General features: G+C 34.0%; 3 protein-coding genes across 6 annotated transcripts; 1 reads left to right on the forward strand and 2 right to left on the reverse strand.

Moving 5' to 3' along the window:
- The first annotated feature begins 383 nt into the window (after positions 1 to 383).
- On the forward strand, positions 384 to 3083 carry LOC130800809 (uncharacterized). 2 transcript variants are annotated; one of them, XM_057664492.1, is made up of 4 exons: positions 384 to 898; positions 1046 to 1275; positions 2087 to 2426; positions 2809 to 3083. In XM_057664492.1, exons 1-4 carry the CDS (start codon positions 886 to 888, stop codon positions 2994 to 2996), a joined length of 771 nt encoding a protein of 256 aa, XP_057520475.1. In that variant the 5' UTR covers positions 384 to 885; the 3' UTR covers positions 2997 to 3083. The 2 variants fall into 2 exon arrangements, with proteins under 2 accessions (XP_057520475.1, XP_057520474.1); XM_057664491.1 differs by having other exon boundaries at positions 384 to 1275.
- Positions 3084 to 3253: 170 nt separating this feature from the next.
- On the reverse strand, positions 3254 to 6143 carry LOC130800810 (uncharacterized). The gene is made up of 5 exons (XM_057664493.1): positions 5812 to 6143; positions 5479 to 5709; positions 5146 to 5225; positions 4169 to 4244; positions 3254 to 3864 (listed from the first exon to the last, which is right to left on the reverse strand). The coding sequence occupies exons 1-5, from the start codon at positions 5923 to 5925 to the stop codon at positions 3838 to 3840; spliced, it is 528 nt and encodes a 175-aa protein (XP_057520476.1). The 5' UTR covers positions 5926 to 6143; the 3' UTR covers positions 3254 to 3837.
- An 896-nt stretch (positions 6144 to 7039) lies between these two features.
- Positions 7040 to 21476, reverse strand: LOC130800808 (serine/threonine-protein kinase BLUS1-like). 3 transcript variants are annotated; one of them, XR_009039501.1, is made up of 23 exons: positions 21099 to 21476; positions 16670 to 16924; positions 16455 to 16579; positions 16284 to 16328; positions 15058 to 15139; positions 14897 to 14965; positions 14273 to 14443; positions 14124 to 14189; positions 13823 to 13891; positions 13513 to 13584; positions 13369 to 13430; positions 11935 to 12216; positions 11202 to 11338; positions 10993 to 11087; positions 10889 to 10924; positions 10751 to 10810; positions 9377 to 9478; positions 9192 to 9240; positions 9035 to 9093; positions 8576 to 8640; positions 8406 to 8457; positions 7510 to 7624; positions 7040 to 7380 (listed from the first exon to the last, which is right to left on the reverse strand). XR_009039501.1 is itself a non-coding variant. In XM_057664489.1 (22 exons), exons 1-22 carry the CDS (start codon positions 21270 to 21272, stop codon positions 7571 to 7573), a joined length of 2181 nt encoding a protein of 726 aa, XP_057520472.1. In that variant the 5' UTR covers positions 21273 to 21476; the 3' UTR covers positions 7040 to 7570. The 3 variants fall into 3 exon arrangements, 2 of the variants coding, with proteins under 2 accessions (XP_057520472.1, XP_057520473.1); XM_057664489.1 differs by having other exon boundaries at positions 7040 to 7624; XM_057664490.1 differs by lacking the exon at positions 10889 to 10924 and having other exon boundaries at positions 7040 to 7624.
- Between the last annotated feature and the right edge of the window lie 1557 nt (positions 21477 to 23033).

Genomic DNA, 23033 nt, shown 5'->3' on the forward strand with positions numbered 1-23033 from the left:
ATGAGGCATATCTCCCGGTGAGATTGTCTCATTTAAGAATTTGTGATTAACATATTATAATAATGTTGGCACGAAAATATGCATGTTGTGACAAAAGAAAACAAAAAGAAAATGAATTCAATAAAGTAAAGAATTACTTCCTCCGTTCCATAATACTTGCTACATTTTCTATTTTTGGCAATTTCATATTACTTGCTACATTTCCGTTTTTAGTAATAAAACAATCATTTAAAGTTCTATCTACCCCTATTTTTATCCTACTCTATACTCTATAATAAAATATATACTATACTCTATAAAGTAACCTAACAACCTATTTTTCCTTATTCTTTTTCAATTAACAATAATAAAATACTATACTCTATAAAGTAAACAATCAGCTACAGTGTAGGTCAATCACTTTTCTTAATTCCCGTGCGGCCGTGCCCATGCAAATATAGCAACAATTATGGAACGGAGGAAGTACAAATTAATTTAGCTTTTCATGAATCTGATGAAAAACAGTATGAGGATAGTAATGAAAAATTTTTAGCAATGCCATTAAGAACTCCCATTTCTAACCTCGCACCTCGACCCTTGAAAGTTCAGAAAGGGGCCTAAAGATAATTATAAACATTCGAGAGTTAATTCTAGCAAATATATGAAAAAGCTGAATTTATTTAAAAATAAATAATATGAAATTTTTCCGACAAAAAATATTAATTTATTATTGATAATTTTTCTATTTTTTATAGAATTATATAGGTTCTTTAGGATAAGTCTCCTACGAGCAAACTTCAGCCTAGTCCACAAATCCAGACGCGAGAAGCAATTAGCAAACTGCAAAAACATCAAAACCAACCAAAGCATTCACAAAGCAAAGCAAAGCAGAAGAAGAAAATAGAAATGGCATTACCAGGTACTTTTAACCCAAATCTCAATCGTTCTTTACTACTCAAATCATCAATTCAGAATTCCTGGGAATCAATACCCAGAATTCAAAGCTTCCGCAGAAACCCACCATCCAAATCCATGTTTATGATAGTAAAATGCAACTCCATTTCAGAAAATGGAAATGGGAATGGAAGCTTGAAGAATTCACTGTCTAATATAGTGGATAAAAGAGTGGAAGAATTGTTGGGGAAAGAAGAGAATAAGGAATTGTTGGATAAGCTAAACAAGGCTTCTGAAAGAGTTGAAATTGCTAGACAAGAACTTGCTGAGATTGAGAGGCAAGAACTTGAAGCTCAACAAATGAGGAAATATATCAATGAACTTGAAAAAAGGGCATCTCAGGTCTCCTATAGCCTCTTCTTTAATTTAATTTAATTCTTTTTTTATGTGTTTAATGGTTTGCTTATTTTAATAAATAGGTTCTAATCTTTGGTTAATTTCAATGATTGATTTTGATTAGGGTTTTACGATCTTATTGGTAATTAACTTATTGATGATTATTGACTGTAAATACTGTTTTGATGCAATTTGGAAGTAGTTGTTGTTGGGAAGAGGTTTGGTAAGAGCGATTTTTCTTTCTCTTAGATAACCAATAATTCCTGAAAAGCTAGTCAAAAGAAATAATTTGTGATTGAATCAAACAACTTCTAACTTCTTATTACAAGGATGAGGTTGTGTTAGACTAAGTCGACTATTGTTTTTACCGTTATAGTCGTAGTCATCATTCCAGTATCCCTTACATGTCGGGATACAGGGAGGAAAGAAGGTGGCGAACAAACTATATCCGTACCCCTTTAAGGAGAGGCCAAAGAGGATTAATAGTTTTTAAATGAATGAGCCTGAGTCATTGCCTAGATAGATGGATCTAAATTCCCCTTTGTTGCTACATAAGACCCTCTAAACATCGCATAGCGGGAGCCACTTGGCTTTGAGGTATTGGCATGTTGCATAATTTGTGATCTGGTCTACAATGGGTGAAAACATCTTGAACCTAGGGGATGTAATGAAGAGTTGTTATTTAGATGCTTAACTGCATGCTAAAAATTGAGCTGCTAGTTCTAGTCCTTTTTACAATAGAATTGGGTAATCCTCATGAAGTCTTTGGGGTTTTGTAGACTGTTATATATTGGTGACAGTGCATAAATTTTTTAAGATTGCAGAGTGCCAGGATGAAGTATTAGAAGCAAGAGCAATGGTTGAAGAAGCGGAACGATCGTTATCTATGAACATGGAGAAGCGGGGGGAGATCAGCCGAGAAGTAGAGAGGTGGGAATCAGTAAAAGCCGCTTCAATATCTGCGTTGGTAGGAACCCTTGCCGCGGCTCCCATATACCTTAATAAGGTGACAAGCGGTTCCGAGTTGTTGCTTCAATTAGGAGTCACCTTTGCTAGTTGTGCATTGTTTGGTGTCACTTTCCGGTATGTAGTTAGAAGAGATTTGGATGATAGTCATCTTAAATCCGGGGCGTCTGCAGCTTTTGCTGTCGTAAAAGGTACATTTTTCTAGTTATGTGCAAAACCAATACACTCATGCTTGCAATTATCTTCACAATTTATGTACTAAAAAGAATGGTTTACAAGATTGAAATTGCAATTGGAAATTTCTTGTTATGTAAAGACCTTTCTCGAGTCGAGGGACTCTTTGACCGCACTCTCCTCTATGGGTATGAACTGCCGTCTTTATTCCCTCCCAAGACCCTAACCATATTTTTCTATGGGCGGATACACTGGGTATGATGATGATGGTGACTCAGATCATCATTCATCATCATCATACCCAATATTTCCCGCTCATAGAAAATATGAAATTGACATATTCAGATGATTAGATAAAATCTTTGTGGATTACGCAGAACTTTGTTCCTCGTATTTCAGGTCTTGCTACATTGAGTGGAGGGTCGCCCTTGGAGCTGAACACGGAAAGTTTCATATCTCACGCTGTGGATGGGGGATTCTTGGTGTTGCAGGATCTGTTTATATTCACATTTGCTGCTGTTAGTTTGGATTTCTGCTTTAAAACAAGGTTTGTAAGTCCGTTTCCTATCGTGAACGATAAGATCTGAGGAACAGTTTGATCAAGTCTTGTGTTTCATGTAATACTTCTACAGCAGCAGGAAAATATGAATGATAAAAAAGAGGTTTCCACTTCAGATTCATGAGCATGTGTTTTTTTTACAACAAATCACAAGAGGATTTAGAATCGTTTGATGCGAATTTAATCTGTATTTGAAATCGGAACTAATTAGTTTCCATACTCAGACAAAGGACTCGTCATGAACGAAAAGGCGAGTGTCCAACTTATCCTCAGTGCTTTAGGAACACTGTTAAAACATCTTTATAAAAATGACAACAGGAAATCATCACAGATAACAGAAACAAGTTTTGAGCCAGTAGTAGTTCATATTTCTCATATTTTAACACAAATGTCTAACGCATTTCCTTCAGAGTTGACAATCATAGCTCAGACATATCTGCATAAGAAGAAAATGCAGGTAATGTATGCTTGCTATCGCTCTTGACCGAAACTCATCCGTACCTCAGCCAGAAAATTATGGGTTCTGATAAAAATTATGATCCACTATACAACAAACTCTAGTATAGTAGCAGAATCAAACTTGTAGGAACTCTGGTCAGCTTTGGTTACAATTTTGTTAAGAGAAACAGTTCTCTGGCTTCGTTTTCCTCTGACTTAAGATTTGAAAGGGCCGCTCATATATATATATTTGTGAAATTCACTATGAAATTCCTCATTATCTGATTACCATCGATGTTGTGTTCTATCATCTAAGTCACCAATTTTCATCAACATCTTCACCATCTTGGGAACCTTTTATGCCCCATCCTCTAATCTGATCTGGCGACTGTTTCCCTGAAGGTAATTTCAGTCTAACAAGCTTTGCAGCCTCATTCACGACTCTCACCTCCTTCAAGCTGCCACGAAAATTATAAATTTCATAGCAAGTAAACAAGACTCGTGACTGAGTTGTGAGGTAGCAACATAAACATTCTTATTTAAGTCAAGTAGCCAACTAATATGTAGACAATCCAGTACCCAAATCGAAGAGTAGGTTTCAAATTAAGATGTAAAATTCTTTTAGAAGAATTGTGTCAATAAAGGGAGGGAAGAACTGTATTTCTGCCAGGATGTAGTTAATGTACTATGCAGCCTTGAGAAAGCATTAGAGGATTGTTAAGGTAAAACATGACCAGTTAAGAATTACGACTAAATTTGCACCTGTATATGAATGATACATAGAACAATGCTTGCAATTGGCAACCAACTGTCTTCTGGTGCAATGGATAGGTTACTCCTGTTAAATTGCCAAGACATAATTTCTGAGCATCAGAATTCAGGACCTATGGTTATATAAATACAGATATGCATGAAGATAAAGTTAGCAGTTCAAAAACAATTCCAATACTGCTAATAATACAATCTAGGTCAAAAACAATTCTAATACTGCTATAACCAGTGCAGAAAATGTTTCTTGGAATCTACCTTGAAATGTCAGCAATAATCTGCTATTTTCAACTGACTTCAAACGCCATAGTATTCAAAAGTCATGTACACTATTGACGGAAGGAAAGACACGACCAAACAAGAACATCGTTATACAATCGTGGGTGTCACTTGTCATGACAAAATTTTGCAGTTTACAGTTACTCGATCGAGTTAGGGTTCGGTTCCTTTCAAGTCGGGTTAGTCAGATTTTGAGTCATGTTGGGTCAACTCAAATTCAATTTTGAGTCATACTAATTGGAGTTTTATCAAATATCTTATGGTTAGATTTAGCTCAACAACAAGTGCAAGTCAAGGTTTGACTATCCACATTTTCGGTGATATGGGCTGCAAATCATTCTCAACATGACAACATCCAATTTAGAGATGAATTAGGTTGCGAGCTAGCATTAGGTTCTAGTCAGGTTGATTATAAGTCGGCACATCTCAGGTCAACCTTTGTGTCGTATGTATGTAGATATTAGGCGGTTTTTCGAATGCAATCAGCTTTTTACAGTCTACCTACAGGTACTACAACTTTCTGTTGCTAAAGTGCTACCACAATAGTGTAATCTAAGAACCATTTTCTTGACAAGAATAATCAACAACAATATCACATCACCCGAAACAGCGGATGAAGATGATGGGAATGTATACACCCGTGCTACCTTGCCAACAATTAACATATCACAGTTCAGAAAAAGGCAACAAACCTGAGATAAGGAGCTACATAAACACTTGCATACACAGCATACCGCCATTTCCCAGTATCCGAAAAAGCGAAAACCCAGCTCTGTAAACATTTTACAATATAAGCCAACATATAAACCCTAGATTTGTTCTTTATACGTTTAAGAAAACATAATCAATAAAATTGTTGTTTGATTGGTCTCAAGGAATATATTTATACATCAAATTTAATAATTTCTTTTTATCCGCAATAAAATATTAATGGTCAAATAATGCAGCACATAGCAAAGAAAATCCGTTATAAAGTAGAGGAAATAGTAGTAGTAACTAGTAAATTGGGGTTAGTAGAAGCTTACCAGCCAATTGAAGTAAGGGATTAAGCTAATGAGGTTCATAACAAAAAACCTTTTATCCGTGAATTTCAAGGTAGAATCTTCCTCCTCCAACAAAGATTCATCTGTAAAAGGGAATAGGTATGAGTTTGATATACACGCGCCTATAGCAATCGCCAAAGGCGCATCTTGCTGTAGCTCAGCTCTGCATATTCCACTTTTTCTCAACTTCACCTTCTGTTTCTTCGTCAATTTCTGCAGAAATTTACGGTGTTTTCATGAAATTGATTAGATGAACACTTTTTTTGAACATCCTAGATTATGAAATTTGAATTTGGGAATGGTAATGGTACTTACCTGATTAAGGACTTTGTAGCCATTGTTGTGAATGTGATTGAGCTTAGGAAGAAAGGTGGTGGAGAGGAGGGAAAATGAAGTAGTAGGAGAGAGAGTGAGACCGAAAGGAATCATTTGGTTTAATGAAGTTTTGCCTAGGTTTTGGGGATTTTGCTTTCATAATTTATGTTTCAATTGAACACAATGATTGATAGTATAATTGATTAACAAAAGCCTTATCTTTGTGTTAGAACTTAGAATGATATACAAATTTAGAGAATATGAGATATTATACCTTAGTGGTGGATAAAATTTTCTTTTCCTCCTTGTAAAATTGTTTAATTTTGAAGATTTTTTTTTATCTGTAAAAATTATTTAGCTTTACCTCATAATAAAAGAATAATTATTGTAATATTGAAAGGTTTTGTTTTTTTTTCCCCTTAAAGCATCTCAATCATTTTACTACATTTTCATTTCTATAAAAACGTATTATTTTCAAACGTTCTAATCCATATATATTTTTACTCTTAAAAATAATAATTTACTGGTTCAAATTTTTTTGTGCCTATTCACTCAACCCAGCAACCAAAATAAAGATTAATCCATAGGATACAAGAGCAATTTATTTTTTCCTACACATATTGAGTTTCATAATGGAGTACTATTGTAAATATGACTTTTATGTTTGACAATAAAACCATACTTGCTACTGACTCATTTAGCATAACAATACCTACTCTGTTCTACTATACTTACTATATTTGATTTTTACGCAATCCAATGTGTTATTTTGATCATTTATATATTAAATTATACGCATTTAAAAATTATAAAAAGTTAATATTATGAAAGTATGCGATTAAAAGATTTAAATAAGATTCTACTTGACTATATTTTTTCTTACACATTATCCACACTATATATATAAAATAAGCTTAAATGATGAATAGTACCAATAATCGTTATGTAGTGACTATTTCCCCAGGAGTTAGGAAGCAATGAGATGTCCAATAACATAAGTTAAATATTGATGAGTTGATGACTATGCCAGTGAACACCATTATCCAAAATGGCACATAGTTCAAGACAACATTTATCCTTTATAATTCTCCAACAGTCAAAAAGATATCGCATATTCACATGTACAAAGGAAAACAGAGATCAACGACAATAACAAATTCTCCCAAAATTTCCTCACAACCTAGTATATCCCGTTAGATAACTAGTTTCAGGAGGATTTCCAATGGTATAGAGTAACAGTCAAGAACAATGGTATTAAAATAAAATTGTAAGATACAGATCACCAATCGGAACTTATTCTAAACCCGATTAGCATTAAATATAATGCTTACTGAAACCGTTCATTACGATGTTACTCAAATCATTGAAGATATAAATAGAAGTTTTAATAAAAATAAAAAAACAATACTACCCCAGAGTATTCGATAAAGCCTGTACAAACTCCTCGCAGTCTGAAACGTTACCGGAACAGATCCCATTTTAGTTCTTGGACAAATAATCAAGAAAAGAATTATAATTATGATCAATAACTGTTGTCATCATCGTCACTTTTCCAAGAACTCGGGGTATCTGTGAAAAAAAACCTTAGATATATCCAGATCCAGAAAGGAGGACCAGCAGCTCTTTCATCTTTATATTCACCAAAACGAAGGATTGGGTTGAGTTAAAGGATAGGTCGGTAAACTCAATATATCTTACCAGAATATACACTATAATCGAACTGTACAAGAAACTAGAGCTTTCTCCTCAAGGGACCGCTTCACTCCTCGTCATCTTCTTGTCGACGGGAGACGGTATTTATCTGTTGTTGCAACTGAAATGCAAACAAAACAGGCACCCGCAACAGTTTTAGCTCATAAGATTCAATGATCACAATAGTTAGAAAAATACCCACCCACCCCAGCAATTAGCTGAATGAGAAAACCTATGGGCAAATTCGAGAGTTAATAACTGAATTACCCGTAGCACCATGCTAATATGAGGAGGTGACTTGGTTGTAAGACAAAGTGTGGTTTACTTCACTTAATTATCATACAACTTTTGGTTCAGGAAAGAAATTGTTTGGGTATATTATTTTTGGATCCAATACTTTTACCCGTACATCATATTTTGTTCCTCAAGATGTACTAAAAATATGAGGACGGAATTTTCTGAAGAGCGGAAGAATGATGTAGTTTGGAAATACTATTCTTAGATTGTTTCGTGGTATCCCAAAAGGAGTGATTAGTTTCCAGGAGTGGTCTTTTCCGCAAGTCATAAGATTGTACTTTTGGATTCAAAATAAAATTGACATCTAATTAATGCACTACTCAACCAACTAATACAATATCCAGTCTTTATATGTCATTTAACATGTTTAAACAAACAAAAAACTATCACTTGATGTTACCAAACAATTTCATACAAACCTGAAATCGTTAATCCAATCACTTAGTCAAACCTGTTAATTCAATCCACTATTGGTTAACAGCTATCCACTTACTACCAAACACAGCCACAAACTGTTTACTTTTGAGTGTCATACTACTACTAGTTATAGATCAATCACAGATTTAAAACCTAATCAAGGGTTAACATTATACAAGAGAACTTACCAGCAAATATTTTTGTTTCTCAGTATTCAATTCTTCAGACAAATTAGCCATCCTGCAGTATATTCCAGATAAGGAAAACAAAACAAAAAACCATTCTTCTGAAAACATAAGGAAAAGAAGAATACAATCTGTTTATTTTTATCAACAAATTTGGACAGAAGGAACTCAACCTAGTTTGAAGGTCTGATATCTTATCAAGAAGCAATTGTTCCCTTTCTGAAGCAACAGCTTCAACCTGTCAATAATCCAATGTTAGAAACTAGCAGAAACCAAAAAAAGCATCAAATCAATATCATCTAGGACCTCGGTACCAGTAAAATTTCGTTAATTGCAAGGGAACGTTAACAAAAATCTTGTTCTACTTTCAAAAGCAACATTTTTGTGAGCTCAGTTGTTTCAAAGAATGTATGTGGTCTCAATGCAGGAAGGTGAAAGTGAAAGTATTACATGACAATAAAGAAAAAGAATAAACAGAAAGTAATAAGTAATATTAAGAGATAAATGCCACTTTTCATGAAATAACAGCATTACTTAATGATACAACAGCACATCACACAAGAAGGCTGAGTAATATCAATAACAGCAGCATGGATGCAATTAGTAATCAGAGGTTAATCCTCAAAACTTACATTTCCATTTTCTAGACCACCAGGTAACGGTATGGCCGGAAGCTTTCCATTTTGACAGCCTACCAAAAAAAAAACAGAGAAAATTGACTAGGAGGCCATCTAGATGCCAAAATATGATTACTCCATGCAAGAAGCATCTGGCATGTTATCCACTTACCATCAACTTCAGATGATTGGAAGCTGTTTAACAAGCTCATTATCAGATCCTGATTATTAAAGAAAGCATTAATTTAGTTCCACTCTTTTCAATCTAATACACGCATACACAAAGACAAATGAAAAAAGCAAACAAAACATTAACACAATTGAAATTAGAATAAAGACAGGCAAAAGATCAGGTACCTGCTGGATTGCAGTCTGTTGAAATAGATTTTGAAGATGAGGCAAGAGAAGTGAAGCGGACACATTACCACTGCCTGTTTCTCTGTTTGCTTGATTGGTTATCTGACAACAGCCATGTATTATAATTGGAAAATATTTTGTATGATTGTAAAAAGAGCACAAAAATCCGCAGAACTGAGTAACATTGTTCAAGCAAATGTACATTTAGCTTTCTGCAACCGAAGTGCAATTCCAGTAACACGGCAGTAGGCCATACCCTATCTTCTCTAAACTGATTCATTCAGATAAAAACTGAACTTTGCTAATTGAAGATGATATTACCCATTTAAAGGTTTTCTCCGGATGCTGTTTCTTTATGAAAAAGAATTCAATGCTTTATATTGGCCCATCTCAAGACATTATCGCCCTTTCAAATCAGGTATTTTTACTAAATGACTATTTTTTTCAGATAAAAACCGATTTTCAAAGATTATAACAGAATTGTGCATATTAAAACTGCTTTTTGATGACTAAAACCAACTTTTACCAACTACTTATCGTTATCCTTCTACATAGGTCTTCGTCGATTAAAACTTGACTTTGAATTTGAATGAGTTATATTTTTGAGGTCGACGAAAACAAGGCAACTAATCATATACTGATTAACATTGGTTTAGCAAATTGAAACAAAATTTTGAGTACTAGAATTTGTTCGCTGAATCTTCATAGATTTCTTTGGCTTCATTGTTTTTTTTTTTTTGGAGAAATGGTGTCCTTAGAGAAAACAGAAGTCGCATATGCTATACGCATTACTGCTTTGACTGATTAAAACTGAATTGTTTACTGATGGATACCAACTTCTTTTGATTAAAATGGAACTTAAAAAGAATATTATTTTTGAAGTTCAAGATGACAAGACCTGAGACTGACTGTTAATTTTACAAGTTTCACCAAACCAAGTTTACTATGGCATGTAATCCCAATGCTAACATCAGTCCTAAATGCCTTTTTTTTATAAACTCCACATATGATGCTTTGTGGCAATTGATGTGTTGATTCATACTCCTATGTCCCTATGAGAAAGCACCCAAATGAAACTGTTGTATTTTTAATGGAAAGAGGAACTGGATAAAGAATAAGACATATACAAGTGGATGGTAGAAAACTAGAAATGAGTGGTGAAGACGGAGAGAGAGAATCAATTTGTGGAAGGAGCAACTTGAGTGGGATGAATTAAAATGGAAAAGGAAGCTAATTCATAAGGACAGGGGTAGTAGTTTATAATATAGTAATTGCTAATACAAAACTCATGAACAACAATTCTAGTTTGCGAACATATGCTCATCCAAGGATGATTGAGATGAACATATGAGGATGCATAGTTATGATACATACAGTTTGCTTAGATTCAGAGATCCAGTCGCCAACACTCGCTGACTTCCTTAAAGGTGAGCCCTACAATTCCAAGGGGAAAATATCAGGCCGGCACCACATAAGTAACATAAGTATTGTCATACCATGAATCTAATTTACCTGTGAAGATCTCCGAGATGTAGATGATGTCATATCCTAACAAATGCTATGTGTCAGTGGCATGCATGATAAGTGAGACACATATCATCATTATAGAACCTTACCTTAACAACATCTAGACTCTCTGATGTTACAGAGAAGCGGCCCTTTATTTGAACCAGATTAGCCTTTGATTTTTCGTCTAAAGAATCTTTGTAACCTAAAGCAATGAGAATTTTAAAAAACTTCACACTTCAATGTATATAAGCAAAAACAAGAAAATGGTGAATCGCTTGCTCTAGGAAAATGAATACAAGAATAAGATGTACATCACCTCCTGAAGATTTAATGGGCGCTGACAAACTATTTGCCGAAGCTCGTGTTGGTAACATCAGTGGACCACTAAAGCTTGGTGCCCTACGTGTACCTCGGTTACTTTTCTCTGCTGTTGATTGATTTTCATTCTCAGGCCTGATGAATACAATCATCAAAAATTTAAAGCTCCAAAACTAGAGTGAAGATATAATCGAAAATAAACAAAACAACACAGACAGCATCACATCTCTACTCATAATAATATTGTGACAGTGCTTAGTCTAATTATCATCAGTTGTCATGTTTTCAGGTAATCCTCCAAGAGCAAGAGAATTGGATTGGCAAATTCCAAAATAGTTGCTTGGAGAAGAAAACACCGGCTACGTCCTAAGATGGGTTCAAAAAGGGATGTACACACAAGAAAAATCCCACATAAAAATTCCAATCTCAGAAGAAAAAATGCATAAACAAAACCTAACCCCACGCAGTACTAGTGAAGATGTCATGACTCTTTGTATATAATCAGTACACAAAGGTTAGCAAAGTATGACTACACTGCCCAAATCGAAAATTAAACCCCATGAAGTATGATGGCATGCATAATGCTTCAATTATTAGTTCTTCAAGTAGAAGCAGAAACCTAAAAATTAAAAATTAAAAAGTTTCTTTTCCTTTCCCTCTACTACTGAAATACATTTTCATCAATAACGAAAGAGTGATATATGTCATATCAATGATTAATTAGAATCAACCTTTCAGAGACACGACCTCTTTCCATGGATGTCTGTCCGAGCACAATTCCAGGCGTGAGTGGCCCACTCTGACTTTGACGACCTCTCACAGCTTGAGAGTTAGCCTTCACTTGTGCTGTTTCTGTCTCAAAAGACGGTGCCGCAGATTCGACATCTAACCCATCTTTATCCAGAATACTTTTTCCATGACTAAAAGAATCTGATAACTCAATTCCAGTTCTGAACCTACTGATTGTACCTTCAGTTGGTAATACAGCAGCAGCATCACTATTGACTTGTTCTCTGCAACAAAATGTCAACCATAGAGATCCAACTCAAAAATCAAAGCCATATTTTTTATAATGATAAAACTATCATTCTAAACAATACAATTAAATTAGACTATGGTGGGTGATGAGGTTCCTTCTTCAGCAAGATGTAACGATAGAAGAAATCGCTTTCAATTCTAACAGGCTAACATCAACAATGCCTTCAATTCTGATCTAATTTAGTAAATGCAGGCATGTATCAAAGTGCCAAACTCATCATGGTCAAAACATTTGGATGCCAAAATCTTGAACACATAGGTGGCAGCATGATAACAAAATTGATTCTATCTTCTTAATGCAGTCAAGAATTTACAACATTTAGCCATGCAAATCAAATATGCATCTCAAGAAAAATGACATTGATACCCCATGTAAGCAGAAAACTGTCAGGGAAAAGACTAAGTAGGCATCATGATACCCCAAAATAGTTATTAAAGCATACATAGGTTTATCCTGAAACTTTCTTGATTTACTTGCACAGATTCTCAACATCTTCCTCATTCTTTCCTCCTCCAACACTATTTGGACCCAGTAATTGTCCATGTGTTTCAACTCTCAATAATATGGGTAAATGACAGAGTATTAATATTAGTTACTCAAAAAAGTGCGTCTTAGCCTCTTATGTATCGCATTCATGTCCAGGTGTTGAGGATACCCCAACTCCCAAAAGAAAAATAATGAAGAGGGCCAATGCCCAATAATCATGCAAATCATGCCAATAGCACAGTACTACTGCAATGTCAATTGAATAAAAGTTTGATGAAAATTTATACAATTTGACCAAACCCCAACCAAGAACCCCATCATAGCTGCATGAAGCATGAAGCACAAAACTATATTTAGTGGTCATCCACAAAGATCCACTTCCTGTATAATATCTATCAAAGCCAATGTGCTCCTACAATGCACAAGCCCTTTTTCTTCAGATCACCTTTGACTCCCTCTCAAATTCATTTGGCCTCCCTCAGCCTCTTCCAAAATCCCAGTTTTCCACAAACTTAATTTATCTAAGATGATAGTGCAAAGTCGGAGAACATAAAACATGTAAATCCAATTTTTATCAAAAATTTTATATTCAAATCCTTCGAATTACTAGCGGATAGTTTCAATCCCTAAAATGCACTACCTGTGAACAATATCGTTGAGGGGAATGTTTCTTCCTGAAACAGATCCAGCATCTGATGCATCCTGCCAAGTGAAACAAACAAAATACAGAAGATAAGAATCAAACTTTGGTACAAAATATTAAAAAATCTTGCATTATTATCACCTTACTGCTATGAGCAGATTTTACACTTTCATCAGCTTCCTTGATGTCTGTGAAACCATCATCATCTTGCACCTATGATATAACATGATAGTTTAGGCTAGTAGCAAAGACCTTCAACTTAAGAGGCAAGTAGGTGAGATCATCACAAAACTGAAGTGATGTGCTAAAAAAATAAATTTTCTAAAATTAAGGACTATGGCTGACAGGATTCCAAAGTTAGTTCCCTTTTCCTTTCTTTGGTACACTTGAATTTGGATTGACTTGACCAAAATAAACGGTAATGCTGACAGAACACAAATATATTACTCACTAGAGCAGCCTGCGCTTTCAAGTCCTCAACATCAAAGTTCCAGGCACTAACACCTCTCTTGTACTCATTCTGGGGAAAAAAGTACAAAACAGTTAAAACATACACTGAAATTAGGACATACATTTTCGCATTTAAGGGGAAAGGGGGGGGGGGGGGGGGGGGGGGGGGAAGGGAAATGAAAGGGGGGGAGCAACACAACTTCTATATAAAATAAATGGATAAAGGACAAAAGGTGGTTCAAGAAAACTTCACAGGCTCCAAAAATGCTACAAGAGACGAAATACCCAAACAGATTTCACACCTGTGATATAGCCTCTTGTTCTGCTGAAGGCATTCTCTTAAGGGCAAGTTGAGCAGCATCTTTACACTGCACAAAATTGACAAATCGAGATAAATTCCCAAGAATAAGAACCATGACCTAAAAACAATAGATCGAAGAAGATAAATGACCTCCAAAGCCTTCACGCGATCCCATAGTGGCGGCAAGTCTGCAAATAATTTCTTCACAGAAAGCTCAGGTGGCTTAGCATGTTTGAAGAAAGAATGTTTGAGTAGCTTCTCAGCAGTAGGCCGCTTTGCTTGATCTTTCACCAGACACATTGCAACCATTTCTTTAAATGACTGATAAGCAGCAAGAATACTCCAATAAGATTCTTAGGTTAACCACAAATAAATGACTAGCAATGCAGAGAAAAACAGCAACAACTCACGATATGGTAAGGACATAGTAACAAAAAGGAGCTAATGACAGTTGATAATGGTAACAAATTATGTCAGTAGAAAATAAAATAAAAAAGAAAAAAAAGTCCTTGTGAATAATAACTTGGTAATATAAACCAGATTTGTGAGGGAGAACAAATAGGTGTACTAGAAAAGGTCACATCCCATATTTAGACTGATAAAATCCCTCATGGTACAAGGCCACCAAAATTTACAATCAAGCAAGGAAAAAAATATTAGGTGCATAAAGGCACCAAGTCCATTTTGTTTGAATCTATTAACTAGAGAAGTAACACCACAGCAATAACCAATAAGATACAAAAGTTGAGGTTACTGATATGAAAATTAATTAACCTTTGAAAACTTCTTGTCACGATCATAGTCAAGTCCTGGAGGAGCGTTCTGTATAGTCATAAGCAGAACCTATAAATAAAATCAAACAAGGGAAAAAGGTCAGAATCAAGCATCACCATCAGTTTTCGCATACTATTGTTCAGAGGAAAAGAACGGCATACTTTCATCGGAGGATATTTTGAGAAGGGTGCATGACCATGAGCTAACTCTAAAGCAGTTATTCCAAATGACCAAATGTCAGCCCTGGACAAGCAGATAGTACTCAGTAACATGCTCTATATAATTTTTAAATTATCAGATAACGTATGAAAAGAAATTTGTGAGCAACAATGCAACCGTTAGAGCATTCAATTTCTTCCCAGAAAAGCGAAAAGTGCCTCATGTTGGCTGGATAGTTCAATGGAACACTAGTTAATGCTCTTTCAATCCATAAAAAGTACTTGAAGACTTATAATTTGAATAATAGCTAAAACTTTAACAGGGGGACACAAAAAATAACTTTTGAAACCCATTTGGGAACTCTTTGCCAATTTCAAGATGCAGATTGTTGAACTTGCTATAATGCTGTGAATTGAAACACATCATAGCATGTTCTAGTGGTTTCAAGTTTTGGTTTCAGATTTTAAACAGAATAAATAAGTTGCACAATAAACTTGGAATAAATCATAGATAAACCAATATTGCCCATCCTCATTGGAGCTAAGATCTATAGCTCTATGATTTTAAAATATGATGGACTATAGTAAAATGACTTACTAAAGCATGTGCATTTCTTATTTTTTTTTGAAGTTGCAAATGATGTTATTATCAAGAATCAAGGGTCAAAACAACCTCTGTGTAATCACAAGAGTTAGGTTGCGTACATCCAAACCCTTTGTGGGAGCCACTTGATGGCATTGGGTTAGTGGAATGTAGTAGGCTTGTAGTCATATATAAACCAATCAGGCTGATAATTTCCAGAACTGACAGAAAACTAAAAAGTGCTTCCTATTGTTCCTACAATTTAGCTTCATTTTCAAAAGAGCTTAAAACTCACCCTCAGGTTTCAAAACATTTTCTTTTATAGATAAATTTTCCAAATAGAAGTATTCTGCTGACCACTGAATGACCAATGGAAGAAACCTCCTTGATGATACTTAAATATCCAGGACACCATATCATAGAGCCAGAAAAGGAAACTGAAGCGAGTTCAACTAAATGAATCACTCTCCCAGTTTTTCATAAATGGTCCAAAGGAAAGAACTAAGATCTCTAGATCTTTAATCCTAGTTATGCTTAAACAAAGAATATATTAAATGCTAGCACTAAGTGCATAAACATGATATGTTAGTCATAATTAAATGTTCAACTGCCAAAAGCAATCCATACATACAAAAAGTGGACCTACTTAAAGTTATATCCACTTCCTGGTTGCAACACCTCAGGAGCCATCCTGAAAACGAAATATAATCAATCATTTATTATACTGGTATAATGCCAAACAAGAAACCAAGTAAACGGAAGACTTCAAAAAAATTAATTAAAAAACACATGGACAGCAAGTGTCAATTGATCCCACCAGCAAGGAGTTCCAACAAATGTATTTCTTGAACGCTGCCTATCACCACTGTCGAACATGCAAGCAGAGACACCAAAATCAGCAAGCTTCACAAGACCATTAGTATCAAGTAGAATGTTCCCAGCCTGCAAAAAGTTACATAATGCAATTACAAAAAACATCTTTAGAATTTCTAAATGCTACACATACTGAGTTTTACGGACTAATTAAATAACCTTCACATCCCGATGGATATGTCCATGTCGATGAAGATACTCCAAAGCCTTTAGCGTTTCTTTCAAGATAGAACAAATTGCTGGTTCCTCAAACCCATCAGGATATGCTATCTTCATCAAGTGTAGGCAAGAGCCTTCAGCCATGAATGGCATTACAACCCAGAGATGTCGCTCCACAACAAATGAGCAATATGCTCTGACAACATTTGGATGATCAATCAAACTCATCATTTGTGCCTCTCTCCTAATGTCATCCTATTTAAAAACAAATAATTTAATGATCAAATGGATAATATTAGCAAATATAATCCACTAGCAATCATATACCTCAGTAAAGACTTTTACTTCCAAATATATTACTAAATATTTAGTCACCAATAGAATCTGAATTCTGAGAAGAAAATGAACTTACTTTTTAAATAAGGTAATATTTTGGTAATGAGGTTTTCTTTTTTCAGTGGAACAAGAACTGTTTTAAATTTGGATTACAATCAACTCACATCAAAAGCCTCACAAAATTAGCCTTAACAAATTTTCTTAAGAACCAAGTCCAACTGTTGCCTTTTGGATCAATGTTAAACGGTCTAACAATGTCTTATGTCAACAATAAGTCAGCATATGGGAAAGGAAAGTGAGAAAAAGAGAAAGAGCACAAATTCAGCACTCTCATTTCCTTCTGTTTTCATCCAAAGCACCTCATTTAAAGACACTGAAATGAAGAAAGAACTCGTGCAATTGAAAGAGTAAAGCTGAAAGAGCTTTCTTTGCACCTTTTACTTGTTCTAACTCCTAAGACATAACAATTAAGGGGTAAGAAAGCACATATCCCAACAGCAGAGAAACTCATGATGTATATTGAGCTCTAGGTTGGTGTCATTAATAAAAATCTACAGTGGCTTTGATATTCCCTTAGTAGTTAGTACTAGGGAAACGTTCCACATAAATCTAAGATGTGTTACAGTAAGCTTTCTTAATTCTTAAGGACACATAGACATATCCATTAAGAAAATAACGCAATTAAGCTACTAACAGGTTAAATTTTAGCTTTCCAAAGCTATGAGCATTATTTCACTTAAACGAGTCTTATGGCTACACTATCATCAATTTAACAAAAACAAAATTGCTTCTCACTTTGAAACTTCCTTGAACCAGTAGGAGGTTGAGAAAATTGAAGAGAATCTCCAAGGAAATGAAAAGGCTATGTCTATGCAGTCAAATATCAACTCCTATTCCTACCCCTCAGTTTATCTACTAAATCACCTCACTGAGTTAAAAAATCAAACTCCTTGTTTTCCCCTTCCTTTCTCGCAATTTCAATATCTCTAAGCAAGGAAACACGTAACAAGTCAGAACCCTCCATCTCCCCGTCTCACATCACCACTTCTCTCTCTTGTCAAAACAGCTCCCTCTCACATTTTGTCTTTCCCATTTTCCATTTCTCTCTTGTTCTCAACCAGGGAAGATTCAAGAATCACCTTTTAGCAACTCATCATTCATTTCAGTTTCAGATTAACCATGTTGCTTACTAGTTGAAATTTGATAACATAGGGCATGTTTGATACCACTAATCGTTCATCTCCCAGGTTGTCGCTCCCATCCACCCCTACCTGAAGAAAAACATTTAGCTTTTCCTTCTATATAGAACCTTGATAGTTTAAAAGAAAAAAGGGTTTAACTTATTAAATTGACAAACTTAAATATTCTAATGCCTAAAACCCAACTCTAAAAAAACGCATCATTGTTATAAAACACATACCACTGATTTCTACTTCCAAGAGAAAAACAAAATGGGAAAATACAATCCCCCTCGTTTGCAAAGTAAAAAATATATTTCAAAGTGAAGCCACATAGAATACCAATTGCAAGAAGCTTTATTAGGTATTAAATATGATCTTTACAATGCCTCAAAGAAAAATGAATTAAACAAAACTACACCAAACAACAAAATAAGATTAGTAAATGAAAAAATTTATAAGCAAAAACATATGCACAACTTTCCAAGAAAGAAAGGTAAGTGTTCAACCGCTCGTATCTCACAAGATAATATGGTTAGCCAAAATGCTCAGTCTTAATATAGAAAGCATTATCCAAGCATAAGTAAGCAACAAACATCTGTAAATCCATCCACGAAAGAAACGTAAGAATTTAATTGCTCGTATCTCACAAGATAATATGGTTCAAACACGCTAAAATGCTTAGACTTAATGGTATATCCATTATTAAGGTCCTAAAGAGCAACAACATTTTGAAGAATAGGTCAGAAGGTGAAAATGGCATCAATCTCACATTAAACAGGAATATACCACTAAGAAACATTGAAGCCATGGTGTAACGCTTTTCTTCAACCCTTTTCCATTGTTTCATTGTATTCTTCTTTTTTTCATTTCTTCTAATCGAAGAGATGTACCAAAAATGTTCAAGTTTTCCATTGGATGAGTGTTATTACTACACCTAGTCAATTACACATGATTCACATCAAGCTTCTTTTTTCAAGGATCTTCTAATGATACTGCATTCAAGATTATCATGTCTTTCCTTTTTCAATAAATGTATAAAACCATTTTGAAATAGAAAACTAAAGCTAAAAATCGGTTTAAAGATTTTAGGAAATTAAAAGAAATATGGAAATAATGCCAAATAGACCCTAAGTTATTATATCCAATCTTGATAATGCTCAAAACAAATCCAAAAGTGAAAATAACAGAATATGATTAATAAATGTGAAAAAGAAAGTTTAAGCAAGCTACGGATATCTAAGGGAAAAATATACATACCCTCAAGAGCTATGCAGACACAAAGAATTGTATTCAGCTCAGGTAATTGTGATTGTGCCAATTTACATGCATAGTGCCACATGATATATTCAGGTTCTACAGTACCAAAAATATGCTAAATTTCCCTAAAGGGCTAGGTCTAAGTCTAACACCTGGATCACTAAACAATGACACATGTCCAAGACTTGCAGCTGACATTGAGTGGCAATCGAACGTCAAAATTACAAGCATCTATTTATCAATGCAGACATATTGAGAAGTTCAGGCATTAGAAGTTGGAACTTAGGTTGCTTACTTCATGTACGCCAAACCTTTGTCTAAGCACCAAGGCAATCTGACAGCAAGCTTAGTTTCTTTATTGTTAGATATTGGTCAAATCTTTACATGAGCATCTTATTTATCCCTGTATTCTAAACCAACATTCAAGTTTACCGAACATCTTTATCTCTGACATGACACTCAACGCTTATTATAGGATTAGTCATAATTTAGAAAACATCATCCATGCTCACATGCTCCTAGCAACATGATTGAAACATTTCCTCTTCCATTGAAGCTCTTAGGCAATCATTTCCGATTTTCATAGAGCAATGAAGAAACTAGAAGCCACAACATTAGGGCTATAAACCATACCCGTTAAACCTCAAACAAATAATACTAACTAGAAAACCAAGTCATCCCACCACATGAACCAGCTACATGAACCAATGTAAAATACAAAGTAGTTACAAATTTGTCGCTTCATAAGAATGTGCATATTTAAATATAATCCTCAAGTGTCAAGACAACTCCCTTACTCCAGGTAATGGCTTTTTAAAATCATTTGTGATTATTATTTTAAAAGAATTTGCAAATGATGTTTGCACTCAAAGGAAAAATTGAAAACAATCTCTTTGTTATCGCTTAAGATTTCTTACAGTCTGACCCAATTCACCTAGGTGAAAATCCAAGGGCAAATTTAGGATACTATTATAGGATGGGTCGAACACTCTGGAACCACCTTGGATGTCAATCTTCATTGTTATTTATTACATAATACAATAATAATAGGATTTCTAATCAAATGACTTAGGTCATAACCAAGGCAAAGTCGAGCCTAGATTTCCTTGCAAAAGTCACTTGACATTAGGGTAAAGGAAATTGTTGTATGTTATTTGAACTGTCCACGATAAAGCCTCCACCTTTCCATATACTAACATCAGTATTATGATCAATTTTTCTAAAACTAACTTGCTTGAAGATTACGAATGTCTGAAAGCTCTATTTCGGTAGCAAAAGCATAAGCATAGGTAAAGCATACCCGTTCATGCAATCGAATTTACTGAAGAAAGAAGGATTTCATGCGATCATTTTTCAAATTATTTAATAATTTCAACATTTTTCTCAATAATCAAACAGCATTACTGCTAAAGCCGAAATTACAATACATCAAATTAAATTTTAAATCAGATCAATAGTACATGCAAAACCAACAAAATTAGATCATGCAGATTAACAACTAAAACTCTATAGTACTACTCAGACTACGAAATTTTCAAATCCCTAACCAATCCTTCAAACAAACATCATCGATCAAAAATTGACGGTCAACAGAAAATTACTCAATAATCAATCAATTAATTGATCAAAACTTCAAAATCAGTAGAAAAACGAACCAAATTACTATTGCATCGATCAAGATCCAAACATTTGATAGCAACAACTTCACTATACGGAACATAAATCGCTCGAAAAACAGTTGCACTTGCACCAAATCCAACTTCTTCAAGAAGCTTATAATCATTCGCGTTTACGGAATAACTCCGCTGACCATTCCCGGACCTCCCCATGTTCTAAAACCGCCCGGAAAACCACCAATTTCACCTCGGAAAACCACTAGCGAATATCAAAAATTGAAAATTTTGGTAATTATTTCAAAAAAAACAAAAAATCTTCGATGTTTTTCTCTTTTATACTCCCTCCACACTATTACCACCACCTACTTTTTTCTTCTGGAGATTTTTTTCTTTTTTAATTTTTGAGAATTGAGAGGTACAAAATACGGAATCGTTGACTACTATATATAGCAATCCAAGGGCTGAGGAGCAGCTTTTGACGTGGTTAAATTATGATCGTTGATTTCTTCAATTACACGTGATCGCCGATTTTTGGGGCGCTTGCGCGGCAAATTGTATTAATATCTTAACAATTTTTACTATTTCTTAGGCTAATTAAAATTAGGAAAATGAATTTTGGGAATTAAAATGAAAACATCATATTTAACAAATATTAAACAATGTATATTAAGTGATGAATTTTTCATTTAATGCTATTTTTAGTAGTTGACTAGTAATTCAATCATAAAATAGAGTAATAATAGAGACTGCTCTAAGATTTTAGAAGTCTAAGGCGAAAGATATATCATGGGTCCTAATCATATACAAAACATAAATATTTACCATTAATAAGGAAAATTTTTCAAAAAAAATTACTTATAAAAATTCATTTTTTTTTTACAAACTACCCAAAATATTCTTTTTCATCCAAAAACTATCTAAAAAAACTGACTAATCAAAATTTAGTTTTCAAAAATTACCAAAACAATATATTTTCTTTGTAAAATACTAACTATAAATAATGAAAGACGTCTAATTTTATATTAATATAGACATGTGTACATCATGTATTTATTTTTTATTTGCATCGAGAATATCAAAAGAGACCTCGTGTTTTTATTCAACCCTCTCTTTACTTTTTCATTTTCAATTTTCAATAAAAAAAAACTCATTAATAGGTAATAATTGAAAAAAAGTGACATTTTACAAAATAAAAATAGGAAATATAAATTTAAAAAAGTAAAAAAGATAAATTGTAATTTTTGGAATAGTCTTAATAAAAATTAAGGTAAATTGAAAATTAGAACAATTAATTACGTACAAATTAATACCTATTGGTAAATTTGATGATCTCCTAAGAAGTTGTATTGGATAATAGTTTCCAAACAAGAAACATAGTGACATCTCCTGGCAAAGGTGTTCTTTGTTCCCATCTACCACACAAGGGCCTAGAGTTTAATCCTTGGCAAAGGCATTAAAGTTAAGTTTCTGGTGAGCAAACTAGCAATATTATTGATGTTTATAGAGTTCTTAGAATATTTATCACTATTTCATGAACTTGTTTTCATAAGAAATATTCACGTGAATTAAAAAATAGAAATTAGGTGATAAATGTATTATTTTATGAGATAAAAAGTAGAGACTTAAGTATTATTTAAAAATATTAAAATAAAGTTAGTAGAAAAAATATAAACACCACAATTATAAAAATATTAAGATAAAGTTAGTGAAAAACATATAAAGATCATATCATAAGTAATATAAAAATGCTAAAATAAAGTTAGTGAAAAATATGTGTTGATAATAAGCATTAAAAAATATTGAAATGAGAATGAATAAGGTTAATTATATCCAAAATTTATAATATAAAGGAAAATTTGTCCAGAATAATCCTAACAATTGTCTATTTGCTGCGAATAATCCCTACTATTGATTATTTCTAAATAATTGAACCTATGTATATTATTTGCTGACAGTACCCCTTTCCACATTTGA

The sequence above is a fragment of the Amaranthus tricolor genome, chromosome 15 (assembly GCF_026212465.1).
Source record: "Amaranthus tricolor cultivar Red isolate AtriRed21 chromosome 15, ASM2621246v1, whole genome shotgun sequence".
NCBI lineage: Eukaryota > Viridiplantae > Streptophyta > Magnoliopsida > Caryophyllales > Amaranthaceae > Amaranthus > Amaranthus tricolor.